At 35.2% G+C, this 19,067-nt stretch overlaps 2 protein-coding genes across 2 annotated transcripts; both read left to right on the top strand.

Annotated features, from left to right (window-relative positions):
• The first annotated feature begins 5,592 nt into the window (after nucleotides 1–5,592).
• Nucleotides 5,593–10,391, top strand: LOC143530369 (26S proteasome regulatory subunit 8 homolog A-like). Its single transcript, XM_077025920.1, has 9 exons — nucleotides 5,593–5,791; nucleotides 7,027–7,124; nucleotides 7,198–7,422; nucleotides 7,516–7,578; nucleotides 8,262–8,425; nucleotides 9,056–9,212; nucleotides 9,287–9,385; nucleotides 9,458–9,568; nucleotides 10,129–10,391. The coding sequence occupies exons 1-9, from the start codon at nucleotides 5,593–5,595 to the stop codon at nucleotides 10,267–10,269; spliced, it is 1,257 nt and encodes a 418-aa protein (XP_076882035.1). The 3' UTR covers nucleotides 10,270–10,391.
• Nucleotides 10,392–12,795: 2,404 nt separating this feature from the next.
• Nucleotides 12,796–16,168, top strand: LOC143530344 (nuclear transcription factor Y subunit B-8-like). Its single transcript, XM_077025901.1, has 6 exons — nucleotides 12,796–13,089; nucleotides 14,159–14,288; nucleotides 14,410–14,415; nucleotides 14,502–14,558; nucleotides 14,839–14,889; nucleotides 15,752–16,168. The coding sequence occupies exons 1-6, from the start codon at nucleotides 12,869–12,871 to the stop codon at nucleotides 15,794–15,796; spliced, it is 510 nt and encodes a 169-aa protein (XP_076882016.1). The 5' UTR covers nucleotides 12,796–12,868; the 3' UTR covers nucleotides 15,797–16,168.
• The last annotated feature ends 2,899 nt before the right edge of the window (nucleotides 16,169–19,067 follow it).

Raw genomic sequence — 19,067 nt, 5'->3', positions numbered from 1 at the left:
TCAACATGCCATCAACCATTAAAGAGGATTTAAAGGTTGAAACTCAATCTGCTTCTACAAAGCTTTCTTATTCGCGTAAACATGGATGGTGTTACACTTTTGTGAGAGAATATGCTTCTTTTTATGGGTATAATATTGTTCTATTTTGAATGTGAAAATACTTTCAGTTTGTTTTTCAGTTATTGTCTTGCAAGTTCGAGATTAGCTCGTTAAAAGCTCAACTCGAGCTCAGACCCAAAAATAAGTGTGTTTAATATACGAGCTCGAGTTGGCTTACAAGCATATTAATTGACTTTTAATACCTTTGTTTGTTTACTTTCCATGCAGAAACTTGATATTTAGTTTAAGATGGAGTTGACTACTAAAATGGGTCAAAAAGAGCTTAAGTGGTTCCATAACCTGTTGAGGATCTCATGAAGTATTATTGACCTGGAACTGTAGGTAAGACTCAAAACATTTTATTTTTTTAAAATATAGATACATCAATCTTATACGATTCTACGATTAAAATGTATATAAATATGTTAAGCCAAAGCAAGAGAAGAGTTGCCATGCTTGAGCCGATCAGAGAACATTGTATGAAACAACTGGAGCTGATGCCTTGATTTATTATAATTTATGGGTCATTGTTACTGCAGGTTAGTGTATTAAAATTATTTCATTGATTGGAAGTTTTTTTGGTTTGTGATTATTGAATACTGAATTATAAATATGTTTGCATTGTATAGGAAAATGGTGAAGTTGTATTAACCAGTTAAATAAGATGAAAGGAGGTTTGGTTGTTTGCGGCTGCGTTACATTATGATGAGAATTGTCATTTTTATCACGACATGGTAGAATATTTGAAACTGGAATGAAGGTAACAAGAATACAAAATGAGCCATTAACATCACAATGAGTGCAACTATGCAAAAATACACAGCTGATCTAACATAATGGGTAATCCCAACTAAATTTTTTGATAACGTTTTATTTTAAAATTTTATAAGATAATCCATATTGATTTATGGCTGAAACAAATTGTTATTATATTTTACTAAAATTATGTCTGAGACATAACAGGCCTACTTAATCAAGAATGATAGCAAAACGATAGTTTATTTGTAAATTTGGCATATTTATTACTTTTGTATAGTAACATGTTTTCCAGTATGAACTTACTTTTTCATTTTAGTTTTCTATTCAGATTTCTGCATAAAACTTTATATTCATTCAAAAATCTCAACATACGAATAATCTTTGAAGTTCAGCTTACTTCTGCACTGGACTTCATCTGTCTTCCAGCCTTTCTCATTAATCATGGAGTTATTTGAGATAAACCTCTTTTGCAAGTTACAATACCTATTAGTTTTACTCGCAGGAGAACTGAAGTCAACCAAAGCTTATAAAAATGAGGTAAAGAAGCTTCTAAAACAAAACCATCCACAAACCCGTAGCGTACGCGAAAGTGAGTCCTATGATATGTTAATATAGATTCGTTGATATTCCTTTAAATAGTATGACTTTTATCACAAAACAAACGATCGGTTCGGTTAGATAACGGGTCAAAACAAGTAGTTATTAGTAAGAGTCAAAATGGGTTTGTGTCAAAACGAGTAATTTTTATTATGGACCAATATGGGTTCGGATCAAAACGCGTTCGTGTTTGTTCTTCATGAAATGAGCGTGTTCATGTTTTGGGTGTTCAGTTGTTCGTGAAGATTACCAACAGTCTGATATATACTTTTTTTATTTGCATATACATGTATTTCTTACTAATATAGTTTTGGTTATTAAAGCACCACCAGAATGATTTGGCCTATATTGTGTAGTTGAGTTTGTAGCATGAGGTAAAATACTATTTGAACATCTTTGCTAATTGATTTCATGAAAATTTTGAAATTTAAGGAATTTGAAATGCTACTGGTCATTTTTGATTTGTTGGTCAGAGTTGACTTCAGGTCAAGATTGACCTTTTTATGTGTCAAATCAACTTTTTAGACATATTTGACTTTTTTAATTGTTTGCAGTTTTTTACATCAGGTAGAAGCAAGAGAGGTGTCGGCTTGACCTCCTAGGCGCACCACCAAGTTGAATAAACCAATACCGAAGTGTAATTCAAGCATGAAATAGTCCCAAAGGAGAACAATTATGTTTGTCAAATCGTATCACACGCTGCAATAATTCAACTTGGACGTGGAACGACAATCGAACCCATCGTAAAGATTGTTTCCATATCTTTTAAACTATAGAATGAACCATCATATATTAAACATGACAAAGTGTAGAATCAGGTATCTTTTTTTTAACAATTAATATTTATTCTTGATTATGAATTTTTACTTAATTGGGTTATGTAAAACTTATGACATCAATCAAGCCCACCGATTCTACAAATAAGAAAACTAATAAAAATACTATACAATATATTATGAGAGAGTTGATAAACAAACAGAAAACAAGTATTGAGTTGTAAATTAGCGTTGTCGCGGGTTCCCTACTAGTGTATATATATATATATATATATTAAGTTGTTACAATAAGTAGATCTGGTCCACTGACTTTTGTTACTTTGTTAAAGTGTGTTTCCTTTACTTAGTTTCAGTTATTTTTTAGTTATGTCACTTTTCTTTGTATCATTATCAAATAGTTTTAAAACATGATTTTTTTTTAATTTGTGCCGGCATCAATCCATTTTAAAACATGTTTCCGACTAACGGACTGGACGACAGTTTTATTATTTTGTTTTAGTTTCGGTATCGTAACTAATGTGACGAAACCGACCGACCGAACTTGCGTAGACTCACCGCCTTAGGGCTCGAGTTTGACCAACGTCTGGGTTTTACCAATCGACGTCACCTCATTGGTCTACCTCAATTTTTATAAATTTTTAAATTTTCTGTTTTATTTTCGGTATTGTAACGAACGTAACCGAACAAATTTCTTTGTTTTAGTTCTGTTACCGTAACGAACTTCATGGAAATTGACCAAATTCACGTTGACTCGCCCGCCTCAACGGTCGGGAACGACATTACTCGGGATTTACCAACACTCGATTTTACCGACTGGCACCGCCTTATTGGCCCGCCTCAATATTTATATTGTTTGTGTTTTTGTGTTTGTTTTTGTTCCGGCACCGTAACGAATGTAACCAAAAGCAGAATGAACATGACGGAAACCAACCAAATTTACATAGACTCATTCCCTCAACGCACGGGATCGACAACGTGTAGGTTTTCCAAGGCTCGAGTTATACCGACTGGCATCACCCCATTGGTCCACCACAATTTTTATAGCCTTTTGTTTGTTTTGGTAGTGTAATGAACGTAACCGAAATTGACTGAATTCCCGTCGAGTTATCGAGTTACCGCCTCAACGCCCAGAATCTGCGCAATGCGCGGGTAAATTACTAGTTATATCTAACAAAAAAAATTAACAATTACGCAGCGAAATGTTACATGCATATACATGAGTGTTAGTGACTTGTCATACGCCGGGTTAATAAACAACAAAATTCAATTATTATATTTGGATAATCCATCAACAAGGACTAAAGATGCAAAGGACGAAAACACAAAGGATTTAAACGGAAACAGCTTCTTCATCTTATTAAGGCTGAGGGGTGCGGAGCGCGAGAAAGGGCGCAAGTGGCGAGGCGGTCGCGCCCCGGGGCGCGAGGACCACACCACCGAGGCGCTATAGGGGCGCGAGAGGGGCGCGAGCGCGGAAAAAGAGGCAGGCGCGGGTGGGCTAGCGGCTGGGGGGGGGGGGGCGTGAATGTGGCTTGGGATGCGTGAAAAAGAGCCGTTGGGTGGGTTTTGTTAATAAAAAAAAAAAATTTCAAACCCTATATATTAACATACCATCCGGAACACAAAATCAAACTCGATTTTCAACCTATATCAAACCCAAACAAACACCAATATCACATACCAATATCACATACCACACCCAAAACCCAAAATCACCCCATCTTCCAAACCTTTTTTTAAAAACATGGCTGGAAATTGGTACCCAAACCTAGAATCAGATTACAGTTACGACGATTTATGGTCGGCACCGGACCAACCGATGTTTTATTCGGGGTCGCAACAACCATCCGGCTTTCAACCATCCAACATACAACCGTCTCCTAACTTTGTAGTTCCGGAGACACAAGAACCAGAACCAGAAGGTGAAGCTGCGGGACAAAGAAGACGCGTCCACCGGAAAAAACAAGTTGCAACGGACGGGTCGGGTTCGGCTTCGACCGGAAGGGCGAAACGGAAAATCACTCCGTGGTCATCGGATGAGAAGGAAGCCCTGTGTCGGGCTTGGATAGCCATTTCTGAGGATCGGCGTTGCGGTAATTGTTTTAACGTTTTTAAAAATGATTTTAAAAAAAAGTTAAATAAAAAAGTTAAATGACTTACAAATTTATTTATGCATTTTGCAGCCGACTACCAAAAGAGCAAGGTCTTTTGGACAAAGGTTAGGGAGACGTTCTATTCGCTTGTTGGGAGTACAGAGCGGAACCCCGATATGATTTCGGGTCGGTGGACCGAAATCAGAAAATTTGTCGGCTTGTTTACTAATCTGTTCAACAGGAACGCCGGTCGTATGAGACCAAGTGGCAGTGACGATTTGGCGGTCTATAATTTCACTGTCGAAGAGTGGAGGCAGGAGTGCCTGCGGAGGTATGGGACGGTGAAGACGTGGGACGGTGTAAAGGTGTGGGAGAGGTTGAGAAGGTGTTCCAAGTGGGTTGAGCTGGTGGCGCCGGACCTTGATGCGGAAGTAGGGCCGAAACGGACTAAAACTAGTTCGTCTGGAGCGTACAGCACTTCCGCCGGGTCGGATTGCCGGGTTGGATTCGACCTAAACGTTGCGGGGGAGGAAACGTCTTCACCGCCGAGGAGGCGGCCATTGGGAAGGGACGCCAGGGGGAAAAAACCGGCTGAGGGGGAAGCCGTAAACAACAACGATCTTGTTGAATCCCTCAATAAATTCAACAAAACCATGGAGGTGGTCTCTATTGACAAAAAGGAAAAAAAAAGAATGAGAGATTTGGACTTCCTTGCAAGAGACTTCAGCCACCTAAATCCGGTCGACCAAATGCTGATGGAAAAACAAAAGGAACGTATCCGGAAGAGGTTGATCGAAGAAGACGAAGCCGAAGAATAAGAATAATGTTTTTCTTTAGTACTTTAATTTTTTTTTATATATTAATGTGTTTTTTTAATTAATGTGTGTTTTTTTAAATAATTTCTTGTTTTTTTAATAATACGTTTTTTTAATACATTTATAAAAAAATAAAAAAATAAACCGCTCGCGCCCCCTCTCGCGCCCGTCCACACCATGGCCCGGGGCGCTATCACCACTACCAACACCCATCTTATCAAGTTTCTCTCTCTGCCACACGTCACAATATTATTGGCTCGCGCCCCCACTCACGCCCCCTCTCGCGCCCCCCACACCCCTCAGCCTAACATCCACCAGATTGATTAATTGGAAACCCTGAAACACACTCTTGTCTTGCGCACAAAGAAAAGAAAAGAAAAGAAAAGAAAGCATCAAACATAATACATAAAATAAATACACCAAATTAACAATTCTGTCGTTCAATTGAATTGAATGGCGTCTGTGTCTGTGGATGTGGCGATGAAAGCAGCATCGGAACCAGTCGACAACTGTTCTTCAAGGACCAAATCCTCCGGTGAGGGTTTGAGGCAGTATTACCTCCAACATATCCACGATGCTCAGCTTCACCTTCGACACAAGACCCATAATCTCAATCGCCTTCAAGCCCAGCGTAACGACCTTAATTCCACAGGTACACCCTTTCTTTTGCCAACCCTAGCTTTATTATTATTATTATTATTATTTGTTTGTTGATATGTATCGAAACCATAATAATAATAATACTGAGATCTTTAAATTGATTCAACAATTCAATCAATGTTAACAAAACTAACTAGTAGTTGACCCGGGAATATCAACTTACAAATGTGATTACATTAATTAATTTAGTAACAAATGTGACGCTTTGGTTACCTTCCTAAATGAAACATCTATCCTAAATGTTGCAATATTGTTGAGTCCGCTAACAGGCTAAAACTGTTTGGTTCGGTTAACGGGTCAAAGGTGGCTGGGTTGGATAACAGTTAGGTCGGCTAACGGGTCAAAGCAGGCTGGGTTGATTAACGGGTCAAAACTGGTTGGGCTCGATTAATTTTATATATAACCAGCACGGGTAAAATAATTTTAAATTAATGCAAGGCATTTAAGATATGGTAAAAGATATTCTCTAGTAAGGTTATATTATATTTATTTGTTTAAATATCCTAACATATAAAATACACAAATAAATATGCTAATACGAACCAATGAAGATTACAAACACTGAAACAAACGTGTTTTCTTGTTTGTGATCGTTCGTTAAGAAACTAAACGTGTTTTGTGTTCATTCGTTAATATTCTAAAGAACGGTTTATGAACATAAACAGACACAAATGAACATGACAAAATACAAACGAACACAAACAAATTCCTACAAAAAGTAAGCGTGTTCATGTTCATTAATTTAATTAAATTTAAATGAACAGAAATCTGTGTTCATGTTTGATCGTTTTTTAAATGAACGAACATAAGCGATTTCCGCCGAACGTGTCACTAAACGTTTAGTTCGTTTATGGGCCTATGAGTAGTGCTAAGATATTAAAAGCTTTAAAATAGTTTAGCTACTCACTGCGAAATAGGTGTTTCTCTAAGCTTCCGGAAGCCATATATTGTACACCAAAAGGCGGTGATCTTCTTCACAACAGTATCTATATTAACCGAATTTCAAAATTTAGTCACACTCACACATTCTTTTTTTTTTAATTATTATTTCAAGAATAGTTAATATGTCAGTTTCTTTGACTAACCGTCTGCAAATAAATGCTTATTTGTAATGTTTAACAAATCTTTCAATGTATGATAACAAACAAACAAACATGTGTTGTTATTATAAAAGTGTTACAGTATTCAGTGTATATTAATATTAGAATTTATAATGTTAAAATACAGTAAGGATGCTTAAGGAAGAGTTGCAGCTGCTTCAAGAGCCTGGATCTTATGTCGGTGAAGTTGTTAAAGTAATGGGAAAGTCCAAAGTGCTAGTCAAGGTTAGTGATGATGTTTTATAACTATAACTATAATTAATTACTTAAGAGTTAGTTAATCTTTCTTCTTTGACAGGTGCACCCAGAGGGCAAATATGTAGTTGATATTGACAAAAGCATTGATATCACTAAGATCACTCCATCAACCCGGGTAGCCCTTCGCAATGACAGTTATGTCCTTCACTTGGTTTTACCGAGCAAAGTTGACCCGCTGGTCAACCTTATGAAAGTTGAAAAGGTTCCTGATTCTACATATGATATGATTGGTGGGCTCGACCAACAAATCAAAGAGATTAAAGAGGTTATTTCAAGTTTTATTTTTTCCAACCTTGATTTTGATATCTTTTTGTTTAGTTGTCATTTGATCTTAATATTTTGGATAACAAAATTTCAGGTCATTGAACTTCCAATCAAACATCCAGAATTATTTGAGAGTCTTGGAATTGCTCAACCGAAGGTACCATTCATTGCAAATAGTATCTCTAGATTGGCTTGTAAATGAATTGACTCATCCACCGAACATGAACAGAGCATGTTCGTGTTCATTCATTCAACTCTTACTGAGCAAACGATCAGACATGAACAATAATTAAATGTAAAGGGTTTTCTTGTTCATGTTCGTATGTTAAGAAAGTAAACATGTTTGTGTATATTTCTTTGACCAAACAGACAATTTTACATGAGCAAGGTTTTCGTGTTCGTGTATGTTTGTTCAGCAATAGTATAAACGAAAGGAAATAATTGAACATGGATGAACAAAAATAAACGAACATAACTGAGCGAACACCATTGAAAGTAAATTGAACATCAGTCTATTGGTCCTAAAAAAGTTAATACAACTTGAGTAAATTTTAATGGGTGATTTCATAATTTCATAAACTCGATAAAAGTATAAAGAGCCTAAAAAATTAAGTGAAAATATAAATGGATGTGGTTGAACAAACGTTCACGAACATAAGTGAATGCACAAGGCATGTATTCATGCTTGTTTGTTTATTACAAATATCCTGCTGAATGGCTGACAAATGGTTCACTGAACGTTCGGTTTCTTTACAGGCCTATTTTTCTTTAGATGTAAGCTTTCAAATCGTATAATTAATAATGGTTATGTTTTCACTTTGTATATATTTATGTTTATAGGGAGTTCTGTTATACGGGCCACCTGGCACAGGAAAGACCTTGTTGGCAAGAGCGGTGGCTCATCACACTGATTGTACTTTCATCAGGGTTTCTGGTTCAGAACTAGTACAGAAATATATTGGTGAGGGATCTCGTATGGTTAGAGAACTTTTTGTTATGGCCAGGTTTGTACTCTGTTCAGTTTGGGTTTTCAATTTTCACAATGTGTTTGGTTCGTGGTTTTTTTTTTGGTTTTACGATTTGGGCTTGAAAACTTTGGGCACATCAATTGGCCAAAATAGTAATTTTTGGCTTGAAACTTTTGACCTAACTTATTTATCAATTGATTGTTGCACATAGGAACTAAAATCTTTGGATTACACTATTTGATAGTTTCATGTACTTTACTTAAAATAATTTTTTTTGTACTAATCGGATGGGTTCGGTTTTTTAAATTTTGGTTGATGCAAAACGGGAACCAAATTGAAAGTTTGGTTTAAAAAAATATAAAGCCCAACTGTTGTTCATTAGGTGATCCAATCTTGTGTACTTTTTTTATAACTGTTAGCTTTAACCAAGTTTCGTAATTGTTCATTTTAAGTCGAATTGGAAACAAGTAATTGCTAAATATACTTTCATTTATATCTCTTAACATTAAAAATTTTAGCTTTATAAATTATTTCACCAGATAAAAACACCTTATTAAAGTTTAGCGACTTTAGTGGGAAACTTGGTTTCTATTGGGTGAATTTCCTTTCTTTTGTTTCAACTAGTATAATAATGTATTTATTGTTATTATCATTATAATTGTGCAGGGAACATGCTCCGTCGATCATATTTATGGATGAAATAGACAGTATTGGATCTGCTCGGATGGAGTCTGGAAGCGGGAATGGTGACAGTGAAGTGCAACGAACTATGCTTGAGCTTCTCAATCAGCTTGATGGTTTTGAAGCATCAAACAAGATTAAGGTAGTTGAAGGAATCATGGATGTGTCTGTTTGACTAAATATATACAACATTGTTGACTTTTTTAATGTTTTCAGGTTTTGATGGCTACAAACCGTATTGATATCCTGGATCAGGCTCTTCTCAGGCCTGGGAGAATTGATAGGAAAATCGAGTTCCCAAATCCCAATGAAGATGTGAGGAATCTTTTGACTTTAAATATTTGAAATTTATTTTCATTAAGACTGATTTATGTGTGTTTGTTTTAGTCACGATTTGATATTCTGAAAATTCATTCAAGAAAGATGAACTTAATGCGTGGGATTGATTTGAAGAAGATAGCTGAGAAGATGAACGGCGCTTCGGGTGCTGAACTTAAGGTCAGTTCCTGTTGACTTTGAAGTTTTTATTTAGTAGGTTGATGATAATGAGGTTAGAAGTAGGCTTGAGGGGTGTGCATCGGTCGGTTTTGTGCTTGCTATTTGAAAATTGTTCTGTTTCGGCTTTACTATATGGTCTTGTTTTTTTGGGCCAAATAACTATGGGCCTGAATCTTTTTGTTACTTAATGGTTGATTTATTGTTATACATTTGGGCTAAAATATTTGACACGCTTTTGTTAAATTCTTGTAAACTACTAAACATTCAAAGATCAAGCATGAAATCTTTATATTCGGTTTGCTTCTGTTTTATTTACATCCTCAAATGAAACTGGACCCGAACCTAACCAAGAGTTTGGTTTTTATAAAAACATAAAACTCAACAGTCTATTTGTTTTGTGGATTTTTGCTGTTATTCTAGTAACAGTCAGATGCTCAGACTGGTCCATATTATGTCTTAAAAAGTTAAATTTTATAAATAATTAGTGTGTTAAATGTTAAATTATATATGTTTTTTTTTATTTTTTAATTTTCGTGTGGTTGTGTTATTATTACTTACAGGCGGTTTGTACTGAAGCTGGAATGTTTGCTTTGAGGGAGAGGAGAGTTCATGTGACACAGGAAGATTTTGAGATGGCGGTCGCCAAGGTTATGAAGAAGGAAACTGAGAAAAACATGTCTCTACGCAAGCTTTGGAAGTAATCAATCAAGTCAATGACTTTTCTACCTAGTATTTATTTTCAAATGTTTAAAACTTTTATGTTCGCTCGACTGTAAGTGGTTTGTTTTGAATTGCGTTTATCTTTTCTATCCGTACTATACTGATATTACGTTAAAGGTGAACTTCTAAAGACACGGTTGATGTTGATGAATAGTTTTAAGTGTTTTATCTCATAGCATTGTTGTTTCTTCCTTGTATGAAATCTAGATAAGATCTTTAATCTTTCTGTATATATTTAATACCGACTCCCGGATTCCCTCTAGTTTAACGTAAGTCCCTAAGGGAATTTAGGGGGCGCTCGTTTCATAGAATGGAACGGAATTGGAATTGGAATTTGCATAGGATTTGGAATTTGAAAGAATTAGATTTGGAATCTGAACATATGTGTTCGTTTGACAAATGACTTGTAATCTATCACCACAAATGAATAGAAATCGATTTTTTAACGAGAATCACGGCGAAAACATTTAAGTTTTTTTGATATTTTGATTTTTTGTTTTTATTTATATTTTTTGTTATGATTTTTTTATTATATTTTTGAATTTCTTTATGGGTTTTCTATTAAGATAAAAGCCCATCAAAAAGATATTCAAAAAAATAATAATAACTCAAAATATAAATTAATTTCATATGCAAAATTTCATGGTTTTATGTTCGAATTAGTGTATTAAAATATTTTTGAAACATAATTCCGACCTTTTCACGTGATTAAGAAATTAGTTATCACCCAACAATTTAGTGGTGGACATTCTTGACACTTGCCCAACATAATTAGCTCATGTGTCTAAAATTAATTTCAACTTGTTTGGAACTATTGAATGCCATCATTTTCTTATCATCAATTAGGAAAGTGACCCCGGCCTAAACATGATTTCCATCTTGATGTCTAACATTCTAATAAAATAACCGCTTGTAACCTATCGGTATTAAGATATAGACATTGATATAGATAGATAGAGGAGTAGGTTTAAGGGTAAGCGAGGTAGGCGTAATTTGTAAAATAACACCATGTATACTTTGTTATAATTATATTATTTGATTTATAAGTCGGGAATCATGATTATAATTTGAGTATTATTTCAGATTACAAAAACCAAAGGAATGAAGAGTGTGTGAAAACATGAATGACTGAGGGAGGAAGACGAGATAGATAAGGAGAATGTGCACGAGGCGTGGGTTGGGGGATACCCAACTCGATTTGGACTTGACAATGCGTCTGCTAGGACCGGTATTAGTTTAATCTTAAACCTAATTAAATAAAAAGTAACGTTTAGCCGATTTCAGTCAGTTGGTCAACTATTTGATAAAATTTTGTTGATAGTTTAACAAGTAGAATAAGGAAGCTATTAAAGTATAAGTAAAGAGTAATTATCAACAAAAAAATCCAGGCTTATTATATTCTCCACATATTGTAAATTAACTCATAAAAAGCAAAGGTTAAACATGATTAATGCTATGTTAATCACTACCACTTTAACATGTCTCTGTCCTAAAATAAAAACACAAATATTTAGGAATACGTAATTCATGTGAATGCACGTAGTTTTTTTGATGTGCAATTAGGATAAAGATAAAATATATAACTTAATTGAGATTAATAAAACCAATACATCAAAACTAAAATTAGTAAAACTAATAGTTTATTCTATTACACAGATTAAAAGATGATAATAATAATAATAATAAAAGAAACGATTATGGTCATGTAGGTTTTGGGTATTTAGTATAAAAGCATGTGAGGTCATGTATCACCTAATACCAATACTCGTATCTAATTTTTTGGTTTGGTGGGATGACATAAATAGTTTTGATAATATAAGGATTTAAGTGTGGGAAAATTCCCAAAGTAGCCTCTTAATGGTGAGAGATTTTAAATTTGTCCTCTCAAAATCATTTTCCAGGTTTTTCTCTCTTTTAACGCATCGCCGGCGATGTATTAGGTAGTTCTGTCGACAAGTTAGCTAACACATAGTCAACGATGCATTAGGCCTCCAAACACATGGTCAGTGATATGTTAGACTCTAAACACATAGTTAAAGATTTGTTAGGCATACAAACAAATAGTCAAAGATGTGAGATTCTTCTTTATTTTTTTTTAAAATATTATAATATTATAACTAATTTTACTTATATTTTGTTTTCTTTTTAAATTTTTAATATATAAAGTTTTATATAAATTTGAATATACCATTAAGATGTATTTTTTTTAACTACAAATCGACATAAATTTTACTCAAAACTAAGCCTGTTAAATTAATACCAAAATGTTCATTAAATTTGACCCAACATAATTTTCCCTTAAAGTGTAACTAACTCATGATGAGTTTAGGTGCGGTACAGTACAATTGTTAGCATCTGCAGCAATTAAACCAACGGTGTTGATAACACACAGTCCTTCACATCTCCAGCGTCCGATCACTCTTCCCGCCACCAGTTTTATTTATTTTTTCATCAAAAACCGTTACAATTTTCCCTCTCTAAGTAAGTCCAACAATAAACTTATTATTATTATTATTATTGTTATTATTATTATTATTATTGAGATGAACGATCGATTGAACCTAGGGTTTTGAAATTGTTATGGCGGATGCTCCGGCGAGTCCTGGCGGTGGAAGTCATGAGAGTGGCGGCGATCTGAGCCCTAGGTCATCGAATGTTCGCGAGCAGGATCGGTTTCTGCCGATTGCGAATATTAGTCGGATTATGAAGAAAGGATTGCCTGCTAATGGTAAGATTGCTAAGGATGCTAAGGAGACTGTTCAGGAGTGTGTTTCTGAGTTCATCAGCTTCGTTACCAGCGAGTGAGTATATAGGATTTGCAATCGGTTTGGTTAGGTGTTCGTGAAGCGTTCATGAACATAAACGAACGAACAGAAACTATGTTTTTTTATTTGGCTAATGGTCAGTTCGGTTTGACTACTAAGTTCGGCGTGGTGTTTTTTTTTAAGCATTTATATACATATGTTTATATTACATATAAATTAATCACGTAATACTCGAATATATTTTTTATTTTATAGTTAATAATTTTGCTTGAATCTATATTATAAGATTAGCAAAGTCACTAAAAAAATATTATAAACATTTAATGAGCAAACATAAACGAACGCAAACGAACACAATTGAACAAACATGATCTCTGTTTGTGTTTGTTCATTTAGTTATTTGAACGAACTTGTTCATGTTCAATCATTTATTAAAAGAGCGAACATAAACGAACTTTCTACCGAATCGTTCACCAACAGTTCGCCGAATTTTTGATTCGTTTACAGCCCTATTAGTAGAGATGTAAACAAACTGAAAGTTAGTGAAGGCTGGAGGTTCGTTTATGTTCGTTCTTTTAATAAACAAATGAACATGAAAACATTTTTTTTTCATTTAATTAAACGAACGAACATGAACAAATGTCTAGTTCAATCATTTACGTACGTTAACTCCCGTTTTTGTCTTTATATGTTCATTTATTTTCGTTTATATTTGTTCATTCGTTTATGTTTGTTTAAATATTCATTCTTTATTTATTAGTTGTTTTAGTTTAAATTAATTAGATTTTCATATTTCTAAAACCGATGTTTAAATATTTTGTTTAATTTTGAAATGTTTGGTGCAATGATGATGGTGTTGTTCTGCTTTATGTTGGATATTCACTGAATTCTAACTCGTGTTGGTTAATTTTAGTTCATTTATGTCTGAATTATTTGTTTAGAATATTAACGGGGGAACACAAATGAGCACGTTCATGTCTTAACGAACCAACACGAACAAAAAAATCTGATCGTTTAACTGTTGTGTTTGTTTAAAGTTAATGAACGAACACGAGCAAGTCTCGTTCGGCTCGTTACCATCCTGATCTGGTAAATTTGATTGTAGGGCAAGTGATAAATGTCAAAGGGAAAAGAGGAAGACTGTTAATGGTGACGACCTTCTATGGGCAATGGCTACTTTAGGATTTGAAGATTATATCGAGCCTCTAAAGTCATACTTAAATAGATACAGAGAGGTAACCTTTTGAAATCTGAAGGCATATAATTATATAAATGATTAATTGCTTTTTGTATAAGTAGTTACTAATGGATTAATGTTTGTATATCTTTATGCGTGTGATCGAATTGCTCGTGCAGATGGAGGTCAGTTAAGTTCTGTTATACATCTTTACCATAGTAATTAATGATTAACTGATGTTTATTTTGCCTGTAATTGATTTATATAAAAGGGTGACACTAAAGGATCTGGAAAGGGCCAAGAAGGATCTTCCAAGAAAGATGGACAGGTGATTAGTTATTCGTTCATCTGATTACAGGGGTGTTTGGCATAATCATATAATCAAATGTTTGGCAGATTTGTGAGTATATGAGGAGTTAATATGGCTATAAAGATTATATATATTTTTTTTTTGAAAAAGGAAGGGCTTTTGAGTAGACGTTTCTCAAATTAGGTTAAACAAAATGTTAGATTATGCTGCGGCTGGTATTAAACTAGCTATAAAAAACTAACATTAAAAGTTGATTATGAGAGTTGCCTAATATCGTATATTCTTTTTGTTATGACAGTTTGGACATCAAACTCAGTATCCTCAGGGTCTGAACTATGCAAACTCACAGGTGGATTGTTAACTGGAGTTATCTTTATGTATTTATTGCGGTTGTTCCACTTCCATAAACTTATTACTTATCAAAAAGAAATTTCATTTCTAATTTAGTAATCATGCGTGAAGTTTATTTTTGATAAGTTTATGGAACAATCGTAGCTCGTAAGCAACACTTGGCCAACAAAAGATAATCATTAATTGCGAGAAGTGTTTGTATTGGTAACCTTTAAATTCAACGGCGGAGGTTAAAGAAAAAGGAGGTTGAAACTTCGAATACATTAAAGATTAGATGCTTTAAGAAAAAAAAAGAGTTGGAATCCACTATATATGCAAAAGATAGATTATTTTTAACCCATATATTTAAACGGGTAGTTAACAAGTTGTAAACGTGCTAATCAGCTTAGTGGTTTGTAAAAGTGGGCTATACGGGTCATAAACGGGTTAGCGGGTCGACTTGTTTAATTAATGGGGTTAAACATGTCAACCCGTTTATTTAAACATGTTAGATATGACAACCAAAAAACATGATTATTTACGTGTAGTATTTTGGGTGATGCCGAAAATTGCCACCTATATCATCTCGTGTCGTGTTTTAAACATGTTAGATGCGTCAATCCATCTCAAAAAATACAATGTTTAACTTGACACAGTTTATCAGGGGTGTTTTCAATACGAAATCAGTTTTATATGAACCACATAAGCACTTGTATGCGATACTCATATGATGTAGTGTGAGAGAAAGAGACAGTAATGTGGTTACAACACTTTTATTAAATGTCTGTCTAGGTTATATTAAGTCTTTGACTAATGATTTCTTTGTTGACCTGTTAGTTGTTTGTAGAATAGTAATTTGATTAGTTTCTCAATCATTTCAGGCTCAACCTCAACATATGATGGTCCCCATGCAACGCACAGAGTAGCATTTCCTTCCTGGTTCTGGTAACAGGCGCTTGCTTATTATTATTAAATTAATTATTATTATTTTAGTTGCAAGGTTGTGTGTATTCTTGTCGGATATGTATACAATGTTCAATCGAAATAGGCTTAAATTTCGAATATTAAGAAAAATTCTTTGTGTTTATTTATACATGTGCAATATGCTTGAATCACTATTGTAAGGATTTTCATTATTATTAATAATGCATTTGAAAGACATATTTTGATAAATTTTAATTATTCTTTCTGTTACATTCAAGGATACCCTTTGTGATCATTACTTTGTATATATTTGAACCTAGTAAGTTTTTTGATGTTACAAGTTTCTGACGCGCCGCAACTGTCCAACTCTACCACTATCACCACCGCTGCCACTAACTCTTATCTTGATTCTTGATCATAGGCTGGGGGCGTGTGTAAAGAGTTTGGTTCGGTTGTTGACCAGCCTCCCACTCAATTGTTGTATTCACTATTCACAAACAAAACAAAATGTTGTAGTAATTATCTTTGTCAATGTTTGAATTCATGACATCGGGGCGTCCTTGGTTGTTGGATCGGACTGGTTTAATAGGTGTTCTTTCTCTAATACCCCTTAGCGGTCAAGTTCGTTTCGTATATTCGACTAAAAAGTATTGAATCGCCTTCCCTTGATATAAAATAGTCACAACTGAATATCATAAAGGAATACAGCCCATGATTACTGAAGATTACATTTTTGTGCTCTGATGAGTTCTAAGGTTGAGAAAATACCACACTTTTATACCAGATGATACGGACAATATACGCATGTTTGAATCATAATAAACACGCAAACCTGTTTTGAACTCGAATTCAAGGGTTGGTATTCCAACTTACATTCTCTGTTTGTATTTTGTTTGGTTGTTCATTTGTATGATAGAACTTGATTCACCTTTACCACTTTCATCATGACTCATTTTCTTTTGCATGCTGATTTCCATTTTTAATGCATTTAACTTCCCTTTTATGTCCATAACTTCAGGAGACACCAAAATAATATCTTCGGCGCCTCTTGAAACACCACTAGACGATTTTGCTTTCGCCTTCACACTTGATTGTTTTCTAGACGGTTTAGAAGTAGTACTCGTTTTCTGTGAAACCGGTTTTAACCCTGTATTCACTGCTGCAACTGTTTTCGGCGATAACACCCTTCCCGTTTTTGAACCGTTTGGGCTCCTGGTTTCTGAACGCGATGCTGCCGGCCGACCAGTCAAAGTTGACTTTTGGTTGACCTTACAAGTTGACGATGACGACGATGATTCAGATAACAGCGAAGGATGAGAAAGAACAGGTGGTGGTTTAATCTTCAAGCTGATGGTGGATTGTGTTTTTGGGATTAATACAACCACAGGTTTACTAATTTTCCATTCATCGCTTTTGCTTGCAGTGGTTTCTAATGGTTTCTCATTCACCGAGGATCTACGAGGAACACTGTTACTCCTTTTAGACCGTTGATTGTTAGAAAATGTTGGAGATGATGATACTGGACTAGAAGGCAATGTCTTTGATACACCAGTATTATTATTCTTAACCGGTGTCACTTTATTCTTCGTTGTTTTAAATTCATCGTTTTTACTCGCATTGGTTGTTAATGGCTTCTCATTGTTCACTGAGGTTCTACGAGGAGCACTGCTACTTCTTTTGGACCGTTGATTGACTGAAAATGTTGTTGATGACGATGATCCTGATGTCCCTGGACTAGCAGGCGGGGTTCGTGACATATGGGTACTAACCGGGCCCACTTTATTTACGGTTGCTGATGGTTTCTCATTGTTCACCGAGGATCTACGAGGAGCACTACTACTTCTTTTTGACCGTTGATGGACTGAAAACGTTGTTGTTGATGATGATGACCCTTGACTAGGCGGTGTCCGTGACAGACGGGTACTAACTGGGCTCGCTTTATTCGTTGATGTTTTCTCATTGTTTCTTATTGCATTGATTGGTGATGGTTTCTCGTTATTTATCGAGGATCTACGAGGAGCACTGCTACTTCTTTTTGACCGTTGGTTTACTGAAAATGTTGTTGTTGATGATGATCCTGATGACCCTGGACTGGCAATCGGGCTCGATTTATTCAATATTGTTTTCCATTCATTGTTTTTTCTTGCATTGGTGGTTGATGGTTTCTCATTGTTCACTGAGGATCTACGAGGAGCGCTGCTACTTCTGTTTGACCGTTGGCTGACTGAAACCGTTGATGATGATGACCCTGGACTAGTAGGCGGGGTTTGTGACATACGAGTACTAACCGGGCCAACTTTGTTTACTGTCGTTTTCTCGTTTTTTCTTGCATTGATTGCTGATGGTTTCTCGTTATTTATTGTGGATCTACGAGGAGCACTACTACTTCTTTTTGGCCGTTGTTTAACTGAAAACATAGACGACGATGACGATCCTGATGACCCTGGACTAGCAGGCGGTGTTCTTGATGCACGAGTATTAACGGGCACCACGTTATTCTTCGTTGTCATCCCAACCGATGTTTTGGATGGTGAATCGCCTTTGGCTATATTAAGTTTCGAACTCGTGCTTCTTCTTGCAGGAGATTTAACTTTCTTCACTCCAGAACCACTACACGAGAGAGGTGATTTAGCTAGCGGTTCTGTCTTGACCGGTGATGAAGAAGATGAAAGTGCAGTTGATTTCGTTGATTTTTGAGTTGAAGGTTCAATTTCTTGGAACAATATAGCTTCCAAATTTTCAATCTCTTCAATCTTTTGTAACTCGTGATCTACGTCATCATCGCCACCTCCTTCGATCATGTTTGACAACTCTTCCGCATCGAGAAACCCTGAATGAAAACATAAAGTTATAGTCGTAGAAATGAAATGCACATTTAGTTAATCATAGGCATATACATACATACCATCACTGGTGAAAAAGTCTCGATTCCATGAAAAACTTCTGCGCATGTTGATCGTTTCTTCTCTCGACTCTAGTTCTGTTTGTTCATTGCTGCATGCCATATTAACCGCTTCTGCTAGAATTCAAAACCCTAGCCGTTACCTAATTAAAATTCATAATATTATATCTATAGATTTTAAAGTTTAACGCAGGATTTACCCGATATCAATCAATACGTCATCATTGTTACGAATTTCGTACAAGACAGCATGAATATATGATAACATTAAGAACATAAAAACGACAATCACCTGAGAATACAAGGTCTGTTATAAAAGGTGCATCAAAGATGAAGAAACAACGATTACAGGATCATCGGGGTTCCACATG

This window comes from Bidens hawaiensis, unplaced genomic scaffold (genome assembly GCF_021521415.1).
Source record: "Bidens hawaiensis isolate Kalapana, Puna unplaced genomic scaffold, B.hawaiensis_p1.1 tig00008933_1, whole genome shotgun sequence".
In the NCBI taxonomy this organism is placed as follows: Eukaryota; Viridiplantae; Streptophyta; class Magnoliopsida; order Asterales; family Asteraceae; genus Bidens; species Bidens hawaiensis.
The sequence above is the reverse complement of the archived record's forward strand: the minus strand, read 5'-3'. Positions and strand labels throughout refer to the sequence as shown.

Bases quoted from the DNA above. Each gene is read 5' to 3' on its own strand.
- LOC143530369 (XM_077025920.1), top strand. From the start codon at position 5,593: ATGGCGTCTGTGTCTGTGGATGTGGCGATGAAAGCAGCATCGGAACCA. The intron at 5,792-7,026 runs GTACACCCTTTC...GTTAAAATACAG, and splicing joins TAACGACCTTAATTCCACAG to TAAGGATGCTTAAGGAAGAG. The intron at 8,426-9,055 runs GTTTGTACTCTG...ATAATTGTGCAG, and splicing joins GAACTTTTTGTTATGGCCAG to GGAACATGCTCCGTCGATCA.
- LOC143530344 (XM_077025901.1), top strand. From the start codon at position 12,869: ATGGCGGATGCTCCGGCGAGTCCTGGCGGTGGAAGTCATGAGAGTGGC. The intron at 14,559-14,838 runs GTGATTAGTTAT...TTGTTATGACAG, and splicing joins CTTCCAAGAAAGATGGACAG to TTTGGACATCAAACTCAGTA. The intron at 14,890-15,751 runs GTGGATTGTTAA...CAATCATTTCAG, and splicing joins TGAACTATGCAAACTCACAG to GCTCAACCTCAACATATGAT.